Raw genomic sequence first — 20,160 nt, 5'->3', positions numbered from 1 at the left:
GGCCCTCCCTCCCCCATTTTATTTACTACCTTCTAAGGCTGGGCGATACTTGGTTTTCAACATTGTGAGGTTTTCCCAGCTAACCATCGTGACATAGCGACAGATCACGATGTCTGAAATAACGCTGGAAAAGGCTGGGAAAGTGGCTGGGCTGGAGAGTGAGGGAACAACCAGGAGGAAGGGAAGGAGATTGCCTGCTTGCTCGGGTGAAGGAGGTCCTGCTTGCTCCCTCCCTCTCTCCCTCTGCAGCTCAGTCCTGGCCTTGGCAGAGGGAGCCTGAGAAGCTGCTCCATCTGCCTGCCTGCTGGTCTGTTGGTCTGCCTTTGCCAAAGCAAGCAGGGCTGCCTCTTTCCTCCCGGTGGGTTGCAGGAGGAGTGAACAACCAGGAGAAAAGACGTAGCCCACTTGCTTGGGAGAATCAAACGCGCAGGCAGATGTGCGATCAGGCAATTTAAGCTGCCAATACATTGCAGCTCCCCGGCCGCCACCAGCACAGTGCCTTTCACTCCTGCCAGTCTGTGCCAGGGAGCTGGCTCAAAAAGTCTGAAGCAGGCATTACGATCTGAACTTCGAACCCATTTCAGACGATGCACTGCAATATTGCCTGGCTCTACTGCCTTCGACCCACCTAGGGCTAAAAAAGGTTAAAGGATCCCTGGACAGTTAAGTCCAGTCAAAGGTGACTATGGGGTTGAGACGCTCATCTTGCTTTCAGGCCGAGGGAGCCGGCGTTTATCCACAGACAGCTTTCCAGGTCATGTGGCCAGCAGAACTAAACCGCTTCTGGCACAACGGGACACCGTGATGAGTGCCAGCATGCACAGAAACACCGTTTACCTTCCCGCCGTTGTGGTACCTATTTATCTACTTGCACTGGCGTGCTTTCGAACTGGGAGATGCCAGTGGCTCTGTGCTCTAAACCACTGAGCCTCTAGGGCTTGCTGATGAGAAGGTCGGCTGTTCGAATCCCTGCAACGGGGATGAGCTCCTGTTGCTCTGTCCCAGCTCCACCTAGGAGCCCTCAGTCAAGAACCAGGGATGCAAGAGAGAAACGGATGTACCAAGTGGAAACTCCCACAAGGCACACTGGAATGCCTCTCTCAGCTTGGGGGAGAGCCGTAGCTCCGCGGAAGGGCACCTGCTTGCATGCAGAAGGCCAGCATCAACAATGTCTAGGCAACACGATGACCATATACATACGTAATTGACAATCTTTATAGAATTCCTTCAAACCATTAAAGTTCAAAATGAAATCTTTAGTCTCAAAACCTCTGAAAATCTTTAAACGAAGCGAGGTGCCAAACTTTGTACGATGAAAGACGAGCTGTGAAGCTTTGTGTATTCAACAAATATGATGTCCAACACTGAACAGTGATTCCGGATATTGACTACTGTTTTGTAGAATTCTTCGTCAGCGTAGTGGGTGGATATAGAATGCTTCATAAACCCATCTTATTTCGAATGAATGCAGTGAATACATTATTACATGAGCACTGTTCCACAGCATTTGATATTTTCATTGACATACATTCATTCTTTGAGACTAAAGATTTCATTTTGAACTTTTTATGGTTTGAAGGAATTCTATAGAGATTGTCTATTATGTATGTATATCACGGGTGTCAAACACAAGGCCCGCGCGGGCCGAATCCGGCCCTCCAGACCTCGTCATGTGGCCCGTGTAGCCGCTGCCAGCTGCCAGCCTTCACCTTTTATTCTCGCTTTTTTTTTTTTGACACAAGAAAGCTGCCTCTTCAGCGCATGCGCGGCAGCCTACAAACCAGAGAACGTCTGCCCTCTAGCGGCGCTGGCTGTTCTACACAGGAAACCTCCACAATAATTTATGATAATAAAGAGTGGACACATAGTCCTACAGATACAACCAGCCCTTTGAGGGTGACCAAACTGCTGATGCGGCCCCCAATGAATTTGAGTTTGACACCCCTGATGTATATGGTCATCATGTTGCCTAGACACTGCTGACATTTTCTTTGCAACACAGGGGTTTGTTTGGATACTTACTGCATGCAAAAGGCCCCAGGTCCAATCTCTGGGATCTTTGGTTCGGACTGGGAATGCCACCCGCCTGAAACCTTGGCGAGCCACGGCCAGGCAGTGAAGGCAATACCGGTGGGGGGCAGCCTCCTAGGTCCTTATGTTTCCCGAAATTTGGCAGGCTCCAATCAGCTGGAGTTTCCCCTCCCATTCCAAACCCTGCCGCTTCCAATACTTGCTCACTTTGGCCCACTCCCTGGCTCGCTGCTTCGTGCGCACGGCGCTCCTCTCCTCCGCGTACAAGGCGCCGATGAAGGAGCCGATCGAGGTGCCGCCAATCAGGTCGATGGGGAGACCGGCTTCCTCCATAGCCTTGATCACACCGATGTGAGAACAGCCCCTGCGGTGAAGGGAAGAGCCACACCTGAAGCAGGCCAGAGCGCAAGGACCGAGGGCAGCCGCGATGTCCCAGCCCTACTGTCCTGGGCTGCTCCAAGAGAGTCTGGGCCCCTCCTTCACTCCTCCCTAGGCCAAGGGAACCGGGACAGCTCTCCTCTTCTTCCAGTGGTGGGGAATGGCCAAAGGAAGGTCCACTATGCTTCTTAAAGGCATCCCACCTCCCATTTCATGAGTGGAAGAAGGGTGGGCCCCAGAGGCTTGGTGGGGAAAGAGCTAGGCTCCTCTTTGGGGCAGGGTTGCTGGGCGAATAGCTGCTTTCCCAGGACCCAGGCAAGCTGCATTCGGGCACCCTCCGGACCGCCCCTTTCGCCCCGCCCCAATTATATTTTCTTAAGTTTCACTATTTTAAACTTCTTCAATCAAAACACAATTTCCCCTTTTCTCTTATATTTGTCGACTTCCCACCCTCATTTTCCGGAGTTGTTGTTTTTCCCCTCCTGCTGTACCTTATCTGCTATTAATCATAACCATACAATTATAATCTAATTGCTTCAGTTGCTCATAGTTCAAATCCTGTGATAATATTTCTTCAAGTACAGTGGTACCTCAGGTTACAGACGCTTCAAGTTACAGACTCCGCTAACCCAGAAATAGTACCTTGGGTTAAGAACTTTGCTTCAGGATGAGAACAGAAATTGTGCTCTGGCGGTGCTGCAGCAGCAGGAAGCCCCATTAGCTAAAGTGGTGCTTCAGGTTAAGAACAGTTTCAGGTTAAGAACAGACCTCCGGAACGAATTAAGTACTTAACCTGAGGTACCACTGTAGTCCAAAAAAAAGATATCCATTCTTCTATAAAACATTCATCATTAGGTTCTCTTAATTTTGCTGTTAATTTTGCCAGTTCTGCACAGCCCACTATCTTACTTATCCATTCTTCTTTGGTGGGAAATTCTTCTGCTGACCAGAGACAAATGGCTGATGAAGATGATGGACTATGTCGAAATGGCGAAAATGACCAGGAAAATCAGAAACCAGGAAGAGAGGAACTTTAATAAGGAATGGGAAAATTTTACAATGTACTTAAGAGAACACCGTAAACATCTAAAAACTTTGGCAGCATTTGAGTAACACTTGTAATGTACTAAAAACTAAGGTAAAAATGGATTATTTAAGAAAAATAGAGAAAATATGTGAGGCAGTTGAAAAAGGTTGAAAATGGAAACCATGGAAGGGTGGAGGGGAGTCAAAGGATTAGGGAATCCTAAATGCTGCTGATGGTGTCTAATGTTTGAATTTAAATGTTTAGTGTAAAACTGAATAAAAAAGATTGTACAAAGGAACTTCTTCCTTCTTTCCTTTTCTGTGCATAAAGAATCCTAGCTGCTGCTGTTATATACATAAACAACTTCAACATTTTCGGGGGGATTTCTGCCCCAATAATACCTAACAAAAACGCTTCAGGCTTTTATATATATATACTCATTTTAAACAATTAAAAAAAATGTCATCACGTATAATTTCCCAAAATACCCTCGCTACTCCTCAAATCGTATAAATTTTTCAGACCTTCCCCGAGTATTTGAAGGCAAATTACCTGGCTCCGCCACCCCCCAGCACTAAAGCGATGGTGTTGCCTGTGAGGACTCTCGCCAGGCGGGAGAAGTCGCTGTGGCGATCGGCATTCTTCTCAAAGACCTTCTCATACATCTCCCTCTGCAGTGGGGGAATCAGAAAAAGAAGGGAAGGGGGCTACTTCCACCAGCCTCCAAAGAAGCAGGAGAACGTGAAGGGGAGTCCTCAAGAGTTTGCCTGCTTCAAGGAATCAACTTTTCTCATCCAGAGAAAGGCACTCAAAATACCATATTTTTCGCTCTATAAGACGCACCAGACCACAAGACGCACCTAGTTTTTGGAGGAGGAAAACAAGAAAAAAAATATTCTAAATCTCAGAAGCCAGAACAGCAAGAGGGATTGCTGCGCAGTGAAAGCAGCAATCCCTCTTGCTGTTCTGGCTTCTGGGATAGCTGCGCAGCCTGCATTCGCTCCATAAGACGCACACACATTTCCCCTTACTTTTTAGAAGGGAAAAAGTGAGTCTTATAGAGCAAAAAATACGGTAGGCACCCAGTGGGGAGGGAGGTCCACTCACCTATCACCAGAGCCCAAACAACAAAGCACACTTTCCCATTTAAGGAGCTGAGAGGCAGGGCTGTGCAATAGTTAGAGCGTTAGCCTAGGAGATTAGGGTTCAAATCCACATTTGGCCATGAAGCTCAATGGCAGGGGTGGACTTTGGTAAGCTTTGAGCAAGCCCAAAATTTGGCACCCTCCCCCCAAATGCGTTATATGTAGGGCTGCCTACATATACCGTATTTTTCGTTCTATAGGACGCACATTTCCCCCTCCAAAAATTAAGGGGAAATGTGTGTGCGTCCTATAGAGCGAATGCAGGCTGCGCCGCTAAGCCCAAAGCCAGAACAGGAAGACGGAGCACTGCGGAGCGTTCTGTCTCGCTGCTCTAGCTTGGGGACGGCTGCGTGCCTTCACCCCGCTGTCCTGCAGAAGCTAGCAAGGCTGTTCCCAAGCCAGAACAGCAAGACGGAGGGCTCCGGCTCGCTGCTCTAGCTTGGGGATGGCTGCGCGCACAGCCTCTCCAGGGCAGCGGGGTGCCTTCACCCCGCTGTCCTGCAGAAGCTAGCAAGGCTGTTCCCAAGCCAGAACAGTGAGACGGAGGGCTCCGTCTCGCTGCTCTAGCTTGGGGATTGCTGAGCGCAAACCTCTGTAGGGCAGCGGGGTGCGCTCCAAAGGCTTCAGGGATCTTTGAGGCTGGCGGTGGGGGAAAGCAGCGCTTCCCCCCACCGCCAGCCCCACAAGCTCTGGTGAATGTACCTTGAACACACCTTGTTTTAGAGGGGGAGAACAAGAAAAAAAATTTTTCCCCTGTTCTCCCCCTCCTATGGTCCGGTGCGTCCTATGGTCCGGTGCATCCAATGGAGCAAAAAATACAGTAGGTTCGGAAACTTCAGCTGGTGCAGAATTCAGTTGCTCATTGGAGCAAAATGGTTTGAGCATCTTACACCAATCCTGGTTCAACTGCACTGGCTACCAATTAGTACCTGGGCCCAATTCAAAGTGCCGGTTTTGACCTATAAAGCTTTAAACGGCTCAGGATCACAATACCTCAAGGACTACCTCTTTCCATATGAACCTACCCAGACACTATTTATTTTAAATAGTGTGATCTTTTCTGTGAACTGCCCTGAGACCTCCAGGTATAGGGCAGTATATAAATTCAACAAATAAATAAATAAATCTCAATTACAGCTCCTCTGAGTTTTGTGCCCCTTTAAGCTTGGCGCCTGGTGCCTGATGTTGGCACCAGGCGTCCTTGGGACGGTCACCACCTCTCAGAACCCAACAACAGGGTTGTTGCGGGGATTCAATGGCAGAACCACACAGGCCACCTTGAGCTCCTTGGAGGGAAGAAGACAGGGTACAAATGTGACAACAAACAAAGACCGTATTGTTCGCTCTATAAGACGCACCAGACCATAAGATGCACCTAGTTTTTGGAAGAGGAAAACAAGAAAAAAAAATTCTGAATTCCAGAAGCCAGGACAGCAAGCTATCCCACTTGCTGTCCTGGCTTATGGGATAGCCACGCACAGCCTCTCCCGGGCATAGGATGAAGGCTCCCCCAAGAGCCGCGCTCCCTTTAAAGAGCGCACGGAGTGTGTGTGCGGCTCTTGGGGGCTTTTCCCCGAGGAGGAAGAAACACACGCTCCACACAGCTCTTTAAAGGGAGCGCTAAGCAGAGCCTCCTGCCTGCATTCGCTCCATAAGACGCACACACATTTCCCCTTACTTTTTATGAGGGGGAAAGTGTGTCTGATAGAGTGAAAAATAAACAGGGAAGGGGGTAGGTGTGGGAGGGAGGGAGGCTTGGAGTGAAGGGAAACACTGTGCAAAGGTGAGTGGGGTTCTAAGCTCAAACAAAATGGATTCAGGGGCGGGCAGTAACATCCTCCTAGGAATGGGCAACTAAGTCTTGCCAGGGAGAGCAGTGGGATGAAGGGACAGGCTTTTGGGTGGGGAACACACATGGGAAAGTGGAATTGGCTGGTACCAGCTTGTTCGGGCTGCGTCTGGAGAAGACCCGACGCGGGCATTTGATGTGCAGGTGCCCCGAGCACCAGCTGCGCATGTTGAGCCACTCCACGGTGCGGGCAGGGCTGGGGCCGTCCTCCCGGTGCAAGAGGATGAGCTGCTTCAAGGCTCGGACGGCCGTGCTCTCCAGCATCTGCTCCAGCTGGGGAAAAGCAGAGAGAGGAAGGACATGGCGGGAACGTCCTCTTTTTATCATCAAGTAATAATCATGAATAAAGGTAAAGGGACCCCTGACCATTAGGTCCAGTCATGGCCGACTCTGGGGTTGCGGTGCTCATTTCGCTTTATTGGCCGAGGGAGCCGGCGTACAGCTTCTGGGTCATGTGGCCAGAGCAGCGCACGGAAACGCCATTTATCTTCCTGCTGGAGTGGTACCTATTTATCTAGATGCACTTTGACGTGCTTTCGAACTGCTAGGTTGGCAGGATAATCATGAATAAATAAGAATAAAAATGTGCACCCCACCCCCCGAGACCATTCCATTGTAACTATCCAACCTCCCAATATTTCAACACCTCTTGCGATGGTTTGACTACTGTCTGTTTTAACGGTACAAATTCTACAAACTCCCTCCATATCTCCTCAAAATCATTTCTCCTGCATATTCCTCACCTTTATCATTAACAGCTATGTCCCACACCTTTTTATACCATTCTTCCATTTTATATTCTGCTTGCCCCTTCCACTTCCTAGCTATCATAATTCGTGCATCTGTCAATAAATTTGTGAGCAAGTCCTTCATAGCCACGAACCTTCCACCCCATCGTAAATTGATAATAATGCTACCTCTGAACCTTCGCTCAGCTTTAACCCAGTGATTTCTGTTATCTCCTTGAACAGCCTTTGCCAAAAAAATTGTAGAGATTTACACCCCCACCACATGTGAACGTAATTCCCTGTTTCCTGGCATCGCCTCCAACATAACACTGAATATTCCTTGTTTATTTGATTTAATCTGACTGGTGTTAAATATCATCCCCAAACTAATTTATAGTAATTTTCTTTGATTCTTATAGACATTTTCAACATACAGTGGTGCCCCGCAAGACCAATGCCTCGCAAGACGGAAAACTCGCTAGACGAAAGAGTTTTCCGTTTTGGAAGTGCTTCGCAAAACGAATTTCCTATGGGCTTGCTTCGCAAGACGACAATGTCTTGCGAGTTCCTGTGGTTTTTTCCCCTCCCCCCCCCCTTTTCTAAGCCGCTAAGCCGCTTATCAGCTGATCCGATAAGCTGATAAGCCGCTAAAAGCCGCTAATAGCGCTATTCCTCTAATCCGTCAATGGGCTTGCTTCGCAAGACAAAAAAACCGCTAGACGAAGAGAATCACAGAACGGATTCTTTTTGTCTTGCGAGGCACCACTGTACGTTTCTCCCATATGTTCCCCCAGGCCAGGTACTCTTGCCCCTGCCAAGGGCTCCCTCATCCCTCCCTCTGGGCCCCTGATCCCAGCAGAGCGTGCCTCGCTTCCCAGACCCTGCTCACCTCGCCCAGGGTGGGCTCCTGGTCCCCCAGGCCCACAATGAGGATGCAGTCGGCTTGGCGGATGCAGCGCACAGTCCAGGGGGTCAGGGTGCAGTCGGTCTGGTACAGCACAATGCGATGGATGTCCTCTTGCTGGGCCAGCCAGCCAGACAGGCGGTATTCATGGATGCTGGAGGGTGTTTGGGGACATGGGAAATTTATTTTTATTTACTGCCATTTTTTTATAGCCCACCTTTCAGGATGTGAAACCTACAAGGTGGCTGACAAGCAGTATTCAACTACGTGTTTTAAAAGCTACAACAATGATATTAAAAATAAAATGCAAGCTTTCAGACTTGTACAAATGAGACTTCTCTAACCTCAAAAGCTTGAATTCTATTTCAACCGAAAGAAAAATATGTAATTATACTTGGGGAGAAAAGGACAGCCATTCATGTTCTCGCTATATCCTCCTCACTAGGTGGTACTCAAGGTGAGGAACGGAGGTGGGAGAGTAAATTTAGGGAAGTCAACCTTTCGCCTCTCTCCTTCCTATCCCCTCTTGAGCCCGCAAAGTGCCCACCCTGCTGAAGAAGAGTTTGGATTTGATATCCCGCTTTATCACTACCCTAAGGAGTCTCAAAGCGGCTAACATTCTCCTTTCCCTTCCTCCCCCACAACAACCACTCTGAGGTAAGTGAGGCTGAGAGACTTCAGAGAAGTGTGACTGGCCCAAGGTCACCCAGCAGCTGCATGTGGAGGAGCGGAGACGCAAACCCGGTTCACCAGATTACAAGACTACGGCTCTTACCCACTACACCACCACTGCTGAGCTTCTAGAAAACCTAATATATGGGAAATAACTGTGTACAGCTGAAAACGCTGGCAGCATTAAGATAAATTCAACAGTGTAAACAAGTTTTGATGGATGCAATAATGGAATACTGAATGGTATAGTTTTTGTAAAATACGCAGGGATTTGTGATATGCAAAATGAACCGTGGAAAGAGAAGAAGGGAAATCATTGATATCTTAAGGAAGTAAAATAAGTTTTTGAAATTGTAAAACAGGAAATGTAATAAAACCTCTAAACCCCTGGAAGAATCTGGCAATCACGACAATTCTGCCTTCGGACCCTGTGCAGGGGAACACAGGAGCACACAGAGAACTTACCTGTCCAGGGCGGAGGCCCCAAGACGGGCCCGGATGATGTCACTGGTGAGAAGCAAGGTTGGGCCTGAAAAAGCCAGAAGAAAAGTGGTCATGACTGGTGGAGCCAGGGCCAAGGAACGGGAGAGAGAGAGAGTGAGAGCGAGAGAGGAGAGCGCTGTAGTTGGGCTCACCAATGGCGTTCAGGGCGTGCTTGAGTTCCAGGGTGAAAGCTGCCATGGGAACGTCGTCACACACCGGGAGGACGGCCACCGTGGAGAGGTTGCTGGCTGGATTGGTCAGCTCTGAGCTGGAGGTCATGCCCAGGCCAGAACCTAGAGGGAGAGACCCAGTGAGCATGTGGCTGGCCCAAGCATTCTATGAATGAAAATGGGACTCTCCACACATTCCTACCTGGGAAAGGGCCACGCAGCTGCTGCAAGTTCCCCAAGATCTTCTGGCTCAGTAGGTGTATAAGGCGAGTGACAACCTGTTTAAGGCAGAGGAAGTCAAGAAAACACAGAAACCAGTGAGTATCTCTGGCATGCTTAGCCTGGTTAAGCAGAACGCCGGATGAGCTGTTGTTGCCAGCTCCTGAGCAACACACACATTCATCTCATGTGGGGCTCTGAGCCAGGTATTGCATTTACTATGAGCAAGGGGCTGGCTGGGCCACTTCCTTGCTTGAAGCGCACAGGACAGCCCTTCCTCTAGTCTTCCCTAAACAAAAAAGGTAAAGGTAAAGGACCCCTGAATGGTTAAGTCCAGTCAAGGGCGACTATGGGGTTGCGGTGCTCATTTCACTTTCAGGCCAAGGGAGCCAGTGTTTGTCCACAGAAAGCTTTCTGGGTCATGTGGCCAGCATGACAAAACCGCTTCTGGTGCAACGGAATACTGTGACAGAAGCCAGAGCGCATGGAAACGCCATTTACCTTCCCGCTGCGGCAGCAGCACCTATTTATCTACTTGCACTGGTATGCTTTCAAACTGCTAGGTTGGCAGGAACTAGGATAGAGCAACGTGAGCTCACCCCGTCGCAGGGATTTGAATTGCCAACCTTTAGTGGAGGCTCAGTGGTTTAGACCACAGCGCCACCCACATCCCAGTCCTAAACAAAACAACATCATCCTGCACACGTTTTTAAAAATTGCTCCCTGAATGTCATCATTCCTGGCTACAGCTTCACTCAGGCACCAAAGAGCAATTCTAAAGTGTACCCCTTGGTAGCATTCTCTCCAGCTACCATTTATGGGGCAATGGACTGTAGCCTGATAACAGAATAGTATTTGTAGGAGGCATCATGTTAAGTGTGAAGTAGCAACTTCTTGTTGCTGCTCTCACTCACCAAGGCGATGCAATATGCGTGTGTTTCAGAGGGTCTTTCTGCTACACGGCACAGCAAGCTCACGGCAGTCCAGGATAAACTGCAATATGAGGGTTTGCCTGCCTTCATCATTCAGATGTCTGGGTCTCAGCAACATCTCTGGGCATATTCAACAAAACTTGGGATTAAGTTCATTTTGAATCAAGCAGAGGGCCCAGCACCCAATTAAAAACTGTCCAGAGAGTTTGCAGGCAGAAAAAAAATTGCTAATTTGTTTTATAATCACCAGGAAAGTCAAGACTCTCTTTCTTCTGTGCATTGTGAATTTATTCTCATGGAATTTCAATACATATTTTGGGCAGTAACTGCTTACAGTGGTGTGGTAGATGTTAGAAAAGTGCTTTGTTATGGCTCCAAGCTTTGCTCTCTTGTGTTTTTACCACTGCTCTCTTTACTTCGAGTGTTTATAAAGCCACTCTGCCTGGGTACATCTGTCCCAAACACTTATCCCATATGTTTATTATGCCAGGAGTTTCATATTAAAAATGATGCTGAAATAAACCCTCAAACCAGTTGCACAAATTAAAGTATGTGAGTTCGGGACCTGTTTGTGAACTGGCTTGCAGAACTTACTTTGAAGGCAGAATCTGGTACTTCTTAAGCACAGAATTCCTCGCCACTCACCTGAGGGTACCGTCGCTTGATGTTGTTGAGGGTCCCTTCTGGCAGCTTGGCCAGCTCTGTGTCCCTTACAGCGTGGACAGTGGTGGCTCGGACTTGGTGAGTCAGGGCTTCCACCTGAAGAGGCAAGAGGGGGAGGGGTGTCAGGAGTTCAGCCTACACTCAAGTAGGACCCTAGCTGAGACACATGCCCGACTGATATGTTCCCTCCCTCCTGGTCGCTCATTTGGGAGCTTCATAAGCTTTCTTCAGCCTGAACATCACAGTGACCGCTGCCAACCGACACTGGCACACTTAGAGATCCGCAGAGTTTGCGCATCATGCGTGACAAACCTCAGCAACTCAGCATTTTGGCTAATCTACTTTACTTACATATAAATACACGTGGAGCACTGCAACATGGCTCCCTCTCTCTCTAGCATCAGACAGCAAAGCGAAAAAGAACAAAGGACAATAGTCCCACTTCACAGAACACAGTAACACAAACATCCTGTCTCCATCACTTCCCACTCTGTGGAGTCAAAACATATACCGTCATGTGAAAGACAAAAATCCCATGACTGCAACCATGGAGCAGGAATTCTAACATCGGGGTTACACTAAGCAGGATTCCTAGCATGAAATGGATGAGCTCCTCAGATGTCAGAGCTGTGCCTGACAAATAATATGTTGGCATTAATGATTTACATTCCAGGCACAGAAGGACAGATTATCTAGGAGGAGCCATGACTGGGCAAAAGCAGAGATGCTCACTGTGTGTGTCCAAGACTAGGCTAGAGCGAGAGTCTGATACTGTGGCTTGTAAGTCCAGCTTAAGGGAAGAAAGGGGCCACTGTACCCTCTCTCCCAAGAACAACCCTTGGGACCAAATTGGGTGGGTAGGTCTCTTTGTCACGATTACCAGGAAATAGGCCTCTGTTCCAGCAAGACCTCCCCTGAGCAGTTCCCAAGGCTGCTGCAGATAGTTCACCAACTACATAGGTCTGCTCAGAGGAGGTTCTGTATCTGCAAGGAATCTAACATTTGCTGCAATGTTCTGCTGGAACAGAGGTCACGCTGATAGAGAGCGCAGTTTGGTGGTGCTGTGAAATTCTCCGCTGGCAATTAATGGGGTCTCTCCAACCCTACTTGTAGAATCACTTATAGAATCACTCTGTTTTCCAGTCTGTCTCCCTGAGCCTTTCACCCTTGGACAACTTCCCACCTTGAACTTGTATTTTCTGCTCACTATCTGCCCAACCAAACCACAACACTTTGCAAGGAGGGAGGAGCAAGTGGGCACAGTTGGGTCTCAGTTATGGCTTGTAAACCCTAGAAGTTACCAATGCCTTTGATTTGATAGGGGAAGTTGGAGGAGAGGGAGAGCGAGGGAGAGACTGTACCCGGGAGCAGAAGCATCCATTCAATGACTTAGAATTGCAGAGTTGGAGGGGACTTAGCCAGACACACAGAGCAGGCAAGCTGTCCAGCATTCCTCTCCAAGACCCTCTTCTGCAACCCTCCTCTTAATAGCAACTCACCACTCCAATGAGGTCTCCACGGCCATATTCCCCAACCAGCTCCTTCTTGCCATTGCCCTTCTGGATGACGGAGCGCAGCCGGCCATTCAGTACAATGTAGGTGCAGTCGGACCTGTCGCCTTGCCTGGGAAAAATGGAAAGAGGAGGAAACCATGGTCAAATTGCCCTCCCCCTCTCTGCAGGGCATCTCTTTCGACGGCTGGCTTTAGGGGACAGCAGAGGCCATCACCAAAGAGAGATATAATAATAATAATAATAATAATAATAATAATAATAATAATAATAATAATATATTATTTATACTCTGCCCATCTGGTTGGGTTTCCTCAGCCACTCTGGGCAGCTCCCAACAGAATAATAATAATAATAATAATAATAATAATAATAATGCGATAAAACATCAAACATTAAGAAATTCACTAAACAGGGCTGCCTTCAGATGTCTTCTAAAAGTCAGAAAGTTGTTTATTTCATTGACATCTGATGGGAGGGTGTTCCACAGGGTGGGCCCTACTACCGGGAAGGCCCTCTGCCTGGTTCCCTGTAACCTCACTTCTGGCAGGGAGGGAATCGCTAGAAGGTCCTCGGAGCTGGACCTCAGTGTCCGGGCAGAACAATGGGGGTGGAGACGCTCCTTCAGGTATACTGGACCGAGGCTGTTTAGGGCTTTAAAGGTCAGCACTAATACTTTGAATTGTGCTTGGAAACTTACTGGGAGCCAATGTAGGTCTTTCAAGACCGGTGTTATGTGGTCTTGGCGGCCACTCCCAGTCTCCAGTCTAGCTGCCGCATTCTGGATTAGCTTGTAGTTTCCAGGTCACCTTCAAAGGTAGCCCCATGTAGAGCGCAGAAGGCCCTTGGAGCTGGACCTCAGGGCTGAGCAATGGGGGTGGAGGTGCTCCTTCAGGTATACTTGGCTGAGGCCGTTTGGAGAGAGGTTTGGATGGGAGCATGGTGACATGGGGTGCATGGGGGGGAGGACCCACTGGGGCTTCCTAGCAAGAGGGTCCTCCTTCAGTGATGTCCTGGAAGTTCCTGCCCCGCTCCCCGCACTGAAGCAGCAGGAAAGGACCAGAAACTTCCCTGTGGGGAGGATAACTTCAAAGCCCTGCGCCAAGGAGAAATGGGGGGTTCTGGGCACAGGGTGGGCATGGCTGGTAACAGTGCTTGCCCCTTACCTGTAAAGCGCCCGGCCAGCCTCCACAGCCATCCAGTCAATAGCAAAGTCCATCTGGCGCACAAAGGGAGACATTCGAGCTGCTACCGTGTGAGCAACACTCAGGACCACACTGGGCTGTTCCCGCATAATCCTGGAAGGGGGGGGGAAAGAATCGCAGGTTAGTGGTAGAGGCAGTTGCCCCAGTGTGGTTCCCCCCGCAGCTCAGCCCAGCATTTCCAGGGCCAGCCCCAGGAAGCACCTCTGACTGAGACCCAGGAAAGGCCAGCCAGGGCTCACTGCACAAGGCTAGCTGGAGAAGTGCCTGGGCTCAGTGCACGGGCCAATTCACATACCAGCACCGAGTCACTACTAACGGCAGAACAGCCCTCCCCAAACACGGGGAGTGGGACTCTTCTGAAGATGTGGACTCTTTTCTCAGGCTTCTACTGACCGCTAAAGGTGGGCCCTGCCCTTTTGAACGCAAAGATCTTAATTACGATTGTAAGGATAATAATTTTATGATCATGCTTTAAGATCTGTCCTTTTGAACTTTTATCACCTTAAAGATCATGATTTTATGATCGCACACTTTGATCTGCCCTTTTGAACTTTATTTTTTACCTCAATTTTTTAAAATTTGATTTTACATGTGCAAAATTCCAGTCATACCACAACACTTTCCAAAAATACAATATTCCACGAATCTCTGGACTTCCCTCTTCCCCCTCTGCGGGTCTCGTTATTAATCCTTTTCTCCAGCATCTTTTACAATAATCCAAATTTTAATATCTCCATTGTTTCCATAATTCTTGCTACATTGCAAGTGTTATTACAATCCGGCTAACAATTTTAACTCTTTGAATGGTCTCTAAGGTAAGTTATAAATTTTCCCTTTTGAACTTCATGACATTGTGCTCATCTTTACCTTTTGTACTTCATGATCATCAGGTCTATTTGTTTGTTTTTAATTAACTGGTGTGGCTTTTACTGGCTTAAGCGGATGGTTTTACTGTACGCTTGAGTTTTGCAGAACATTTGGTGTGTGTTTTTTAAAAAAAACACAGTAACCAGTTTAATCCATTGCCCTAAATAAAGTAAATGAATAATAAATATTAAAATAAAAAGATGGGGACTGTCATAGTACCAGTTTCAACCATCCCAGCCAATCCTTTTGTTTTCAAATAAATAAGCCAGCATGCTGAAAAAGTGATTTCAGCGGCTGCTTTGCTACTCAAGAAAAGAATGAATAGATAGTCCTTAGTGGTGGAGGATAGGAAAGCCCCTCTCCTCCCCCTGTCCCCGGACTGTAGCCACATTACCAGAATGAAGAAATGAATGGAATCTGGGCTTTTCATTCTGCCCACCTGACCCTCCCTGGATCACATAGCAGAGGAGAAAGAATGGCAAAGGCGAAGAGGGTGGAAGTAACTAGGTAAGACTTGAGGAACAATATCAAGAGTCCAGGAGTGAGCAATGACAGGTGGGCAGGTTGAAAAAAACAGGTACCGCATGGCAAGGCGTGGGTGGAGATGTGTTTCTCAGTTTGCACTTCTTAGTGCAGAAAGTATTGATCTGATGTGTGTGATCTTTCCTATTCTACTTAATTCAAGAGGGTTCTGGAAGCTTCTCTGTGTGAAAGAAACAAGCAGAAGGTTCCTCATGTTCGGGTTATTCCTTCAGAGAAGCTGAGTACAGCTGGCTTAAACTGGTCCTGTTATCTCTTTCTGTCAAGGTCATGCTGACTGTAATAAGAGTATACAACAAAGAAAATCCCCTGTGTTGCAAAACAGAAAACTCTGAACAACCATAAGCAACATGCAGCTAATAATGTATTAACAATAAATTTGTAACATTATATTGTTCCACAATTCATAAACAACAAACATGTACACATGCATAAAGTCACAAATTATAGGAGTTGAGTTCCATCAGCTTACTACACTTTTAAGTGATTGTTGATCCATTGCTATTAGATGTACCTGTATGGACAATCTATATGCTGATAAAGAATCATCTTTGAAACAGTTCATCTATCCAGGAAAAACTGTTCTGTTTGCTGCTGTCTTTTGCTGCGCTCGGTATACCGTATTTCTACATTTGGAGCACTTAGCACCGCATATTTGCAGTATATTGACTGTTGAAAGGCTTTTTGACTCCATCTCAGTATTCTTTGATAGTCACTGACTACGCCAAATATTTCTGTTCATGGAACATTTATTGGACTCCTATCATTTGTGACTTTATGCACGTTTATAATAATAATAATAATAATAATTTATTATTTATACCCCGCCCATCTGGCTGAGTTTCCCCAGCCACTCTGGGCGGCTCCCAATCAGTGTTAAAAACAGTACAGCGTTACTGTTAGGGATTGATTAGCTGCTTGTGCGTAAAAACGTGCTCCCTCAGAGTTTGTGCGACCCCACAAACCTCCGTGTGTGACGGAGCTCCTCAGACATGTCTGCTCTAGTCACTAGTAGAGTCCGACAGTGGCTGTCTGCGGAAGCGTTTCCAGCAAAGGAGCTCCTTAACGGAAACGCGTCTCCTGGACTCACGGCGTGACAGTTTCCGGCGAGGTGTGGGTCTCCCTATGGGAGACTCAGATACCTCCCCACTGTTCTCGCTGGAAGCGTCCTTGAGCCCTCCCTCCTGCTCGCATTCCCTCAGAGACCCACTCCTCCCCCTGCTGGTCCCTGCTTCAGCTGTTGAGTCTCTTTCTTCCTCCCTGAGTCCCCCCACCACCTGATGCTCCGATGGCAGTTCCCTGACATCCACCTCCCCTCCAGGGCCCCCCTCACCCCCTCCCATTTCCTCTCCCCTGGGAGGTGAAGGGCTAAAACCCCGAAAAGAATCTTCCTCATCTTCCGACGTCTCGAACCATTCCCTCCATCGATCGTCGTCCTGGCTCGCTGAATCCTCTTCCTCTTCAGAATCTGGGAACCCCTCCAACTCCTCTTCCTCGTCGGTGGTGGCAAAGTATTCCCTTCGGAACCTCGCTACAGGCTGAGGTTTACGTGGGAACCTCTGATGAAAAGTCTCTATTAAAACTTCGTCATTGACATCCTCTGCCCTAACCCAGGTGTTTTCCGACTCCGGTTCCCCTTCCCACATTACCAAATACTCTACTTGATCTCCCTTCCACCTGGAATCGAGGATCTCCGCTACATGGTAGCTGTGTTCCTTCTCCTCCATTGCTGGTCCCCTTGTGACCCTCCCTTCACTGTCTCCTCTATACGGTGACAGCAACGACCTGTGAAAAACTGGGTGCAGCTTCATGTGGTTCGGTAACCGGAGCCTGAAAGCCACTGGATTGACCTGCTGCATGACTTCAAACGGACCCAGCCTTTTGGGTCTTAATTTCTTACAACCTCCTTTGAACGGCAACCCTTGGGTTGACAGCCACACCTGGTCCCCCACCCTGATGCTTTCACCTTCCCTTCGGTTTTTGTCTGCCTGCCTCTTATATTCCTCCTTAGCCCTGTTTAAGTTGAGTTGGAGCTGGCGATGGATCGCTTCCATTTCTTCAACGAACTGTTCTGCAGCTGGAACGCTCCAGTTCTCCCCCTCCCCCCCTGGGAAGGCTCTGGGATGGCACCCGTGATTAGCCAAAAAGGGGCTCATCCCCGTGGACACGTTCTCTGCATTGTTGTAGGCAAATTCTGCCAACGCCAGCTTCTCCACCCAATCATTCTCTCTGTCATTAACATAACACCTCAAATATTGTTGGAGAACCCCATTTGCTCTTTCCGCCTGCCCGTTGGTTTCTGGATGACGGGCCGTTGAAAAATTAACCTCTACATGCAGTAAGCTCATGAGCTTCCTCCAGAACCTGGAAGTAAATTGTTTCCCTCGGTCTGAAACCACCCTCAAGGGGGCGCCATGCAACCGAAACACATTCTCTACAAACAATTTGGCTGTTTCTTCTGCTGTGACTGCATGTGAGCAGGCTATAAAGTGGGCCATTTTAGTTAACAGGTCTACTACAACCATGATGGCTGTTTTCCCTCTAGACCTTGGCAGATCAGTCATGAAATCTATTGCCACTGCTTCCCACGGTCTTTCAGGTGTGGGCAGTGGTTCTAATAAACCAGCCGGCGCCCGCCTCTCCCCCTTGGCTCTTTGGCATTGTTCACACCCTCTCACATACTCCCGCACATCTTCCCTGACCTTGGGCCACCAAAATTCCCTGGTAACCAGCCACATGGTCTTGTGTTGCCCAAAATGCCCTGCTGTGGGGCTATCGTGCAGCTGCTTGAGTACCTTCTCCCTCAATTCCCCTTCAGGTATATATAACGCTCCCTTATAATACAATGCCCCGTTTCTCTCCTCAAAACCACCGGATTTGTCTTCCTCCCTCCTGAGATCCCTGAGTTTGTCCTGGGCGTATGCATCCTGCACCGTACCCTCTACCAATTCCCTTTGCCCCACCAAAGTCGCCCCACACACCCAGCGGTCCTCTGGAATGATATGGGTTTCTTCGGGTGCTCCCTCCCCCTCCAAATATTCAGGTTTGCGTGAGAGAGCGTCCGCCCTAACATTCTCTGGGCCTGGCACGTAACAAATCTCAAAGTTAAATTTGGAGAACTCCTGGGCCCATCTCAACTGCCTTTGGTTGAGCACTCGCGCAGTTCTCCAATACTCTAGATTTTTATGGTCCGTGCACACTTGCACCTTATGTTGTGCACCAACTAGCAGATGCCTCCATCTCCGGAACGCCTCATGAATAGCAAGAAGTTCTCGGTCGTACACCGTGTAGTTCCTCTCGGATTTGTTCAGCTTTCGCGAAAAGAAGGCACACGGTCGCCACTCTGACTCCTCCTTCCCCGGCTGCAGAAGAAGCACCGCCCCTATGGCTCTGTCAGATGCGTCTGTTTCAACCCTTAGCTTCTTTCGTAAATCCACATGCAGAAGTTGTTCTTCAGAGGCGAAGGCCCTTTTCAGCTCCTCAAACGCTCGCTCCGCCTCCGCCGTCCATACAAACTTCTTTTTACTGCTGAGACAGTCAGTGATGGGCGCCGTCAGATGGGCGAAGTTGCGGATGAACTTACGATAAAAGTTTCCAAACCCTAGGAACCTCTGCACATCCTTCTTGGTTTTGGGTGTTTTCCATTCCAGCACTGCCTGTACCTTGCCGGGATCCATGGCCAATCCCTTGTCTGACAGGCGGTACCCCAGGAATTCCACCTCCTTGGTATGGAACCGACACTTCTCCAGTTTGACCCACAGCCTGTTGGCTTGCAGTCTGCTCAACACTTCTCTGACGTCTCTCACATGTTGCTCCTCATTCTCCGAATACACCAACACATCATCTAGGAAAGCAACGCAATTCTTGTAGAGCAAAGGGCCCAGTACGTGGTTCATAAAAGATTGAAAACACGCTGAGCCTGCTTGTAATCCAAATGGCATAACGAGGTATTCAAATGCCCCCAAAGGGGTAAACATGGTGGTTTTCCATTCATCCCCTTTCCTTATGCGTATCAGGTTGTACGCCCCCCTTAGATCCAGCTTTGTAAAAATCTTTCCCTTCCTCACCCTGGTCAAAATATCATCAATCCTGGGCATAGGGAAAGCCACCGGTTCAGTCACTGCATTTAACCTCCTAAAATCACATACAAGTCTCGGCTTGTCCGCGTTTTTTTTGTCCACAAAAAACACTGGGCTACCCCCTGCTGCTTTGGACTCTCTGATGAAGCCTCTCTTCAGGTTCTTGTCAATAAACCCTCGCAACTCCTGCATTTCTCTGTCTGACATGGCATACAACTTGCCCACGGGAAGCTGTGCTCCAGGGAGTAAATTGATCTGGCAATCAAAGGGTCTATGAGGTGGTAGTTGGTCAGCTTCCTTCTCGCTGAACACGTCGCTGAGATCTGCATACTGTGGTGGTACCTTCACCTTCTCCATTACTTCAGTCCCTGCTAGGGTGGCTTGGGCCCCTGCTGAACCCTTTTCCCCTTTGCAGTGTTCTAAGCAATGTGCTGAACCAAAGGACACCACTCTTTGATGCCAGCCAACCAGCGGATCATGTAGAGCTAGCCAGCTCATTCCCAAAATAATGGGAGCGCCTCCCAGGGTGGCCACATTAAACACTATCAGTTCTGTGTGCCTTGCCACCCTCATTATCATTGGGACAGTCTGCAAGCTGACTCCTCCTCCCAACAACTCCCTGCCATCAATCGTGGTCACCTGCAGGGGGTTGCTTAAAGGGATAGTCTGTATCTGGTGTTCAGCAGCAAACTCCTTGCTCATAAAATTGCAGGAGCTGCCTGAGTCCAATAGCGCCTTTATTTTTAGGGGGTGCCCA

General features: G+C 48.5%; 1 protein-coding gene across 10 annotated transcripts in view; it reads right to left on the bottom strand.

Moving 5' to 3' along the window:
- PNPLA6 (patatin like domain 6, lysophospholipase) overlaps window positions 1–20,160 on the bottom strand; it is an 80,276-nt gene that overhangs the window by 21,427 nt on the left and 38,689 nt on the right. For all 10 annotated transcript variants that reach the window (XR_014520769.1, XR_014520770.1, XM_083482906.1 and 7 more), the window contains exons 18-27: window positions 13,879–14,010; window positions 12,701–12,824; window positions 11,184–11,297; window positions 9,590–9,665; window positions 9,370–9,510; window positions 9,200–9,263; window positions 8,048–8,216; window positions 6,521–6,703; window positions 3,989–4,107; window positions 2,239–2,395 (exon numbers count right to left, since the gene is read on the bottom strand). Coding sequence is in view for 8 of the 10 variants with exons in the window: in XM_083482906.1 (XP_083339032.1) it covers window positions 2,239–2,395; window positions 3,989–4,107; window positions 6,521–6,703; window positions 8,048–8,216; window positions 9,200–9,263; window positions 9,370–9,510; window positions 9,590–9,665; window positions 11,184–11,297; window positions 12,701–12,824; window positions 13,879–14,010 (1,279 nt within the window). In the remaining 2 variants the exon portion in view is untranslated. The remainder of the gene's footprint in view (window positions 1–2,238; window positions 2,396–3,988; window positions 4,108–6,520; window positions 6,704–8,047; window positions 8,217–9,199; window positions 9,264–9,369; window positions 9,511–9,589; window positions 9,666–11,183; window positions 11,298–12,700; window positions 12,825–13,878; window positions 14,011–20,160) is intronic.

Source organism: Podarcis liolepis (assembly GCF_965112155.1).
Source record: "Podarcis liolepis genome assembly, chromosome: 17".
Classification (NCBI taxonomy): domain Eukaryota; kingdom Metazoa; phylum Chordata; class Lepidosauria; order Squamata; family Lacertidae; genus Podarcis; species Podarcis liolepis.
The sequence above is the reverse complement of the archived record's forward strand: the minus strand, read 5'-3'. Positions and strand labels throughout refer to the sequence as shown.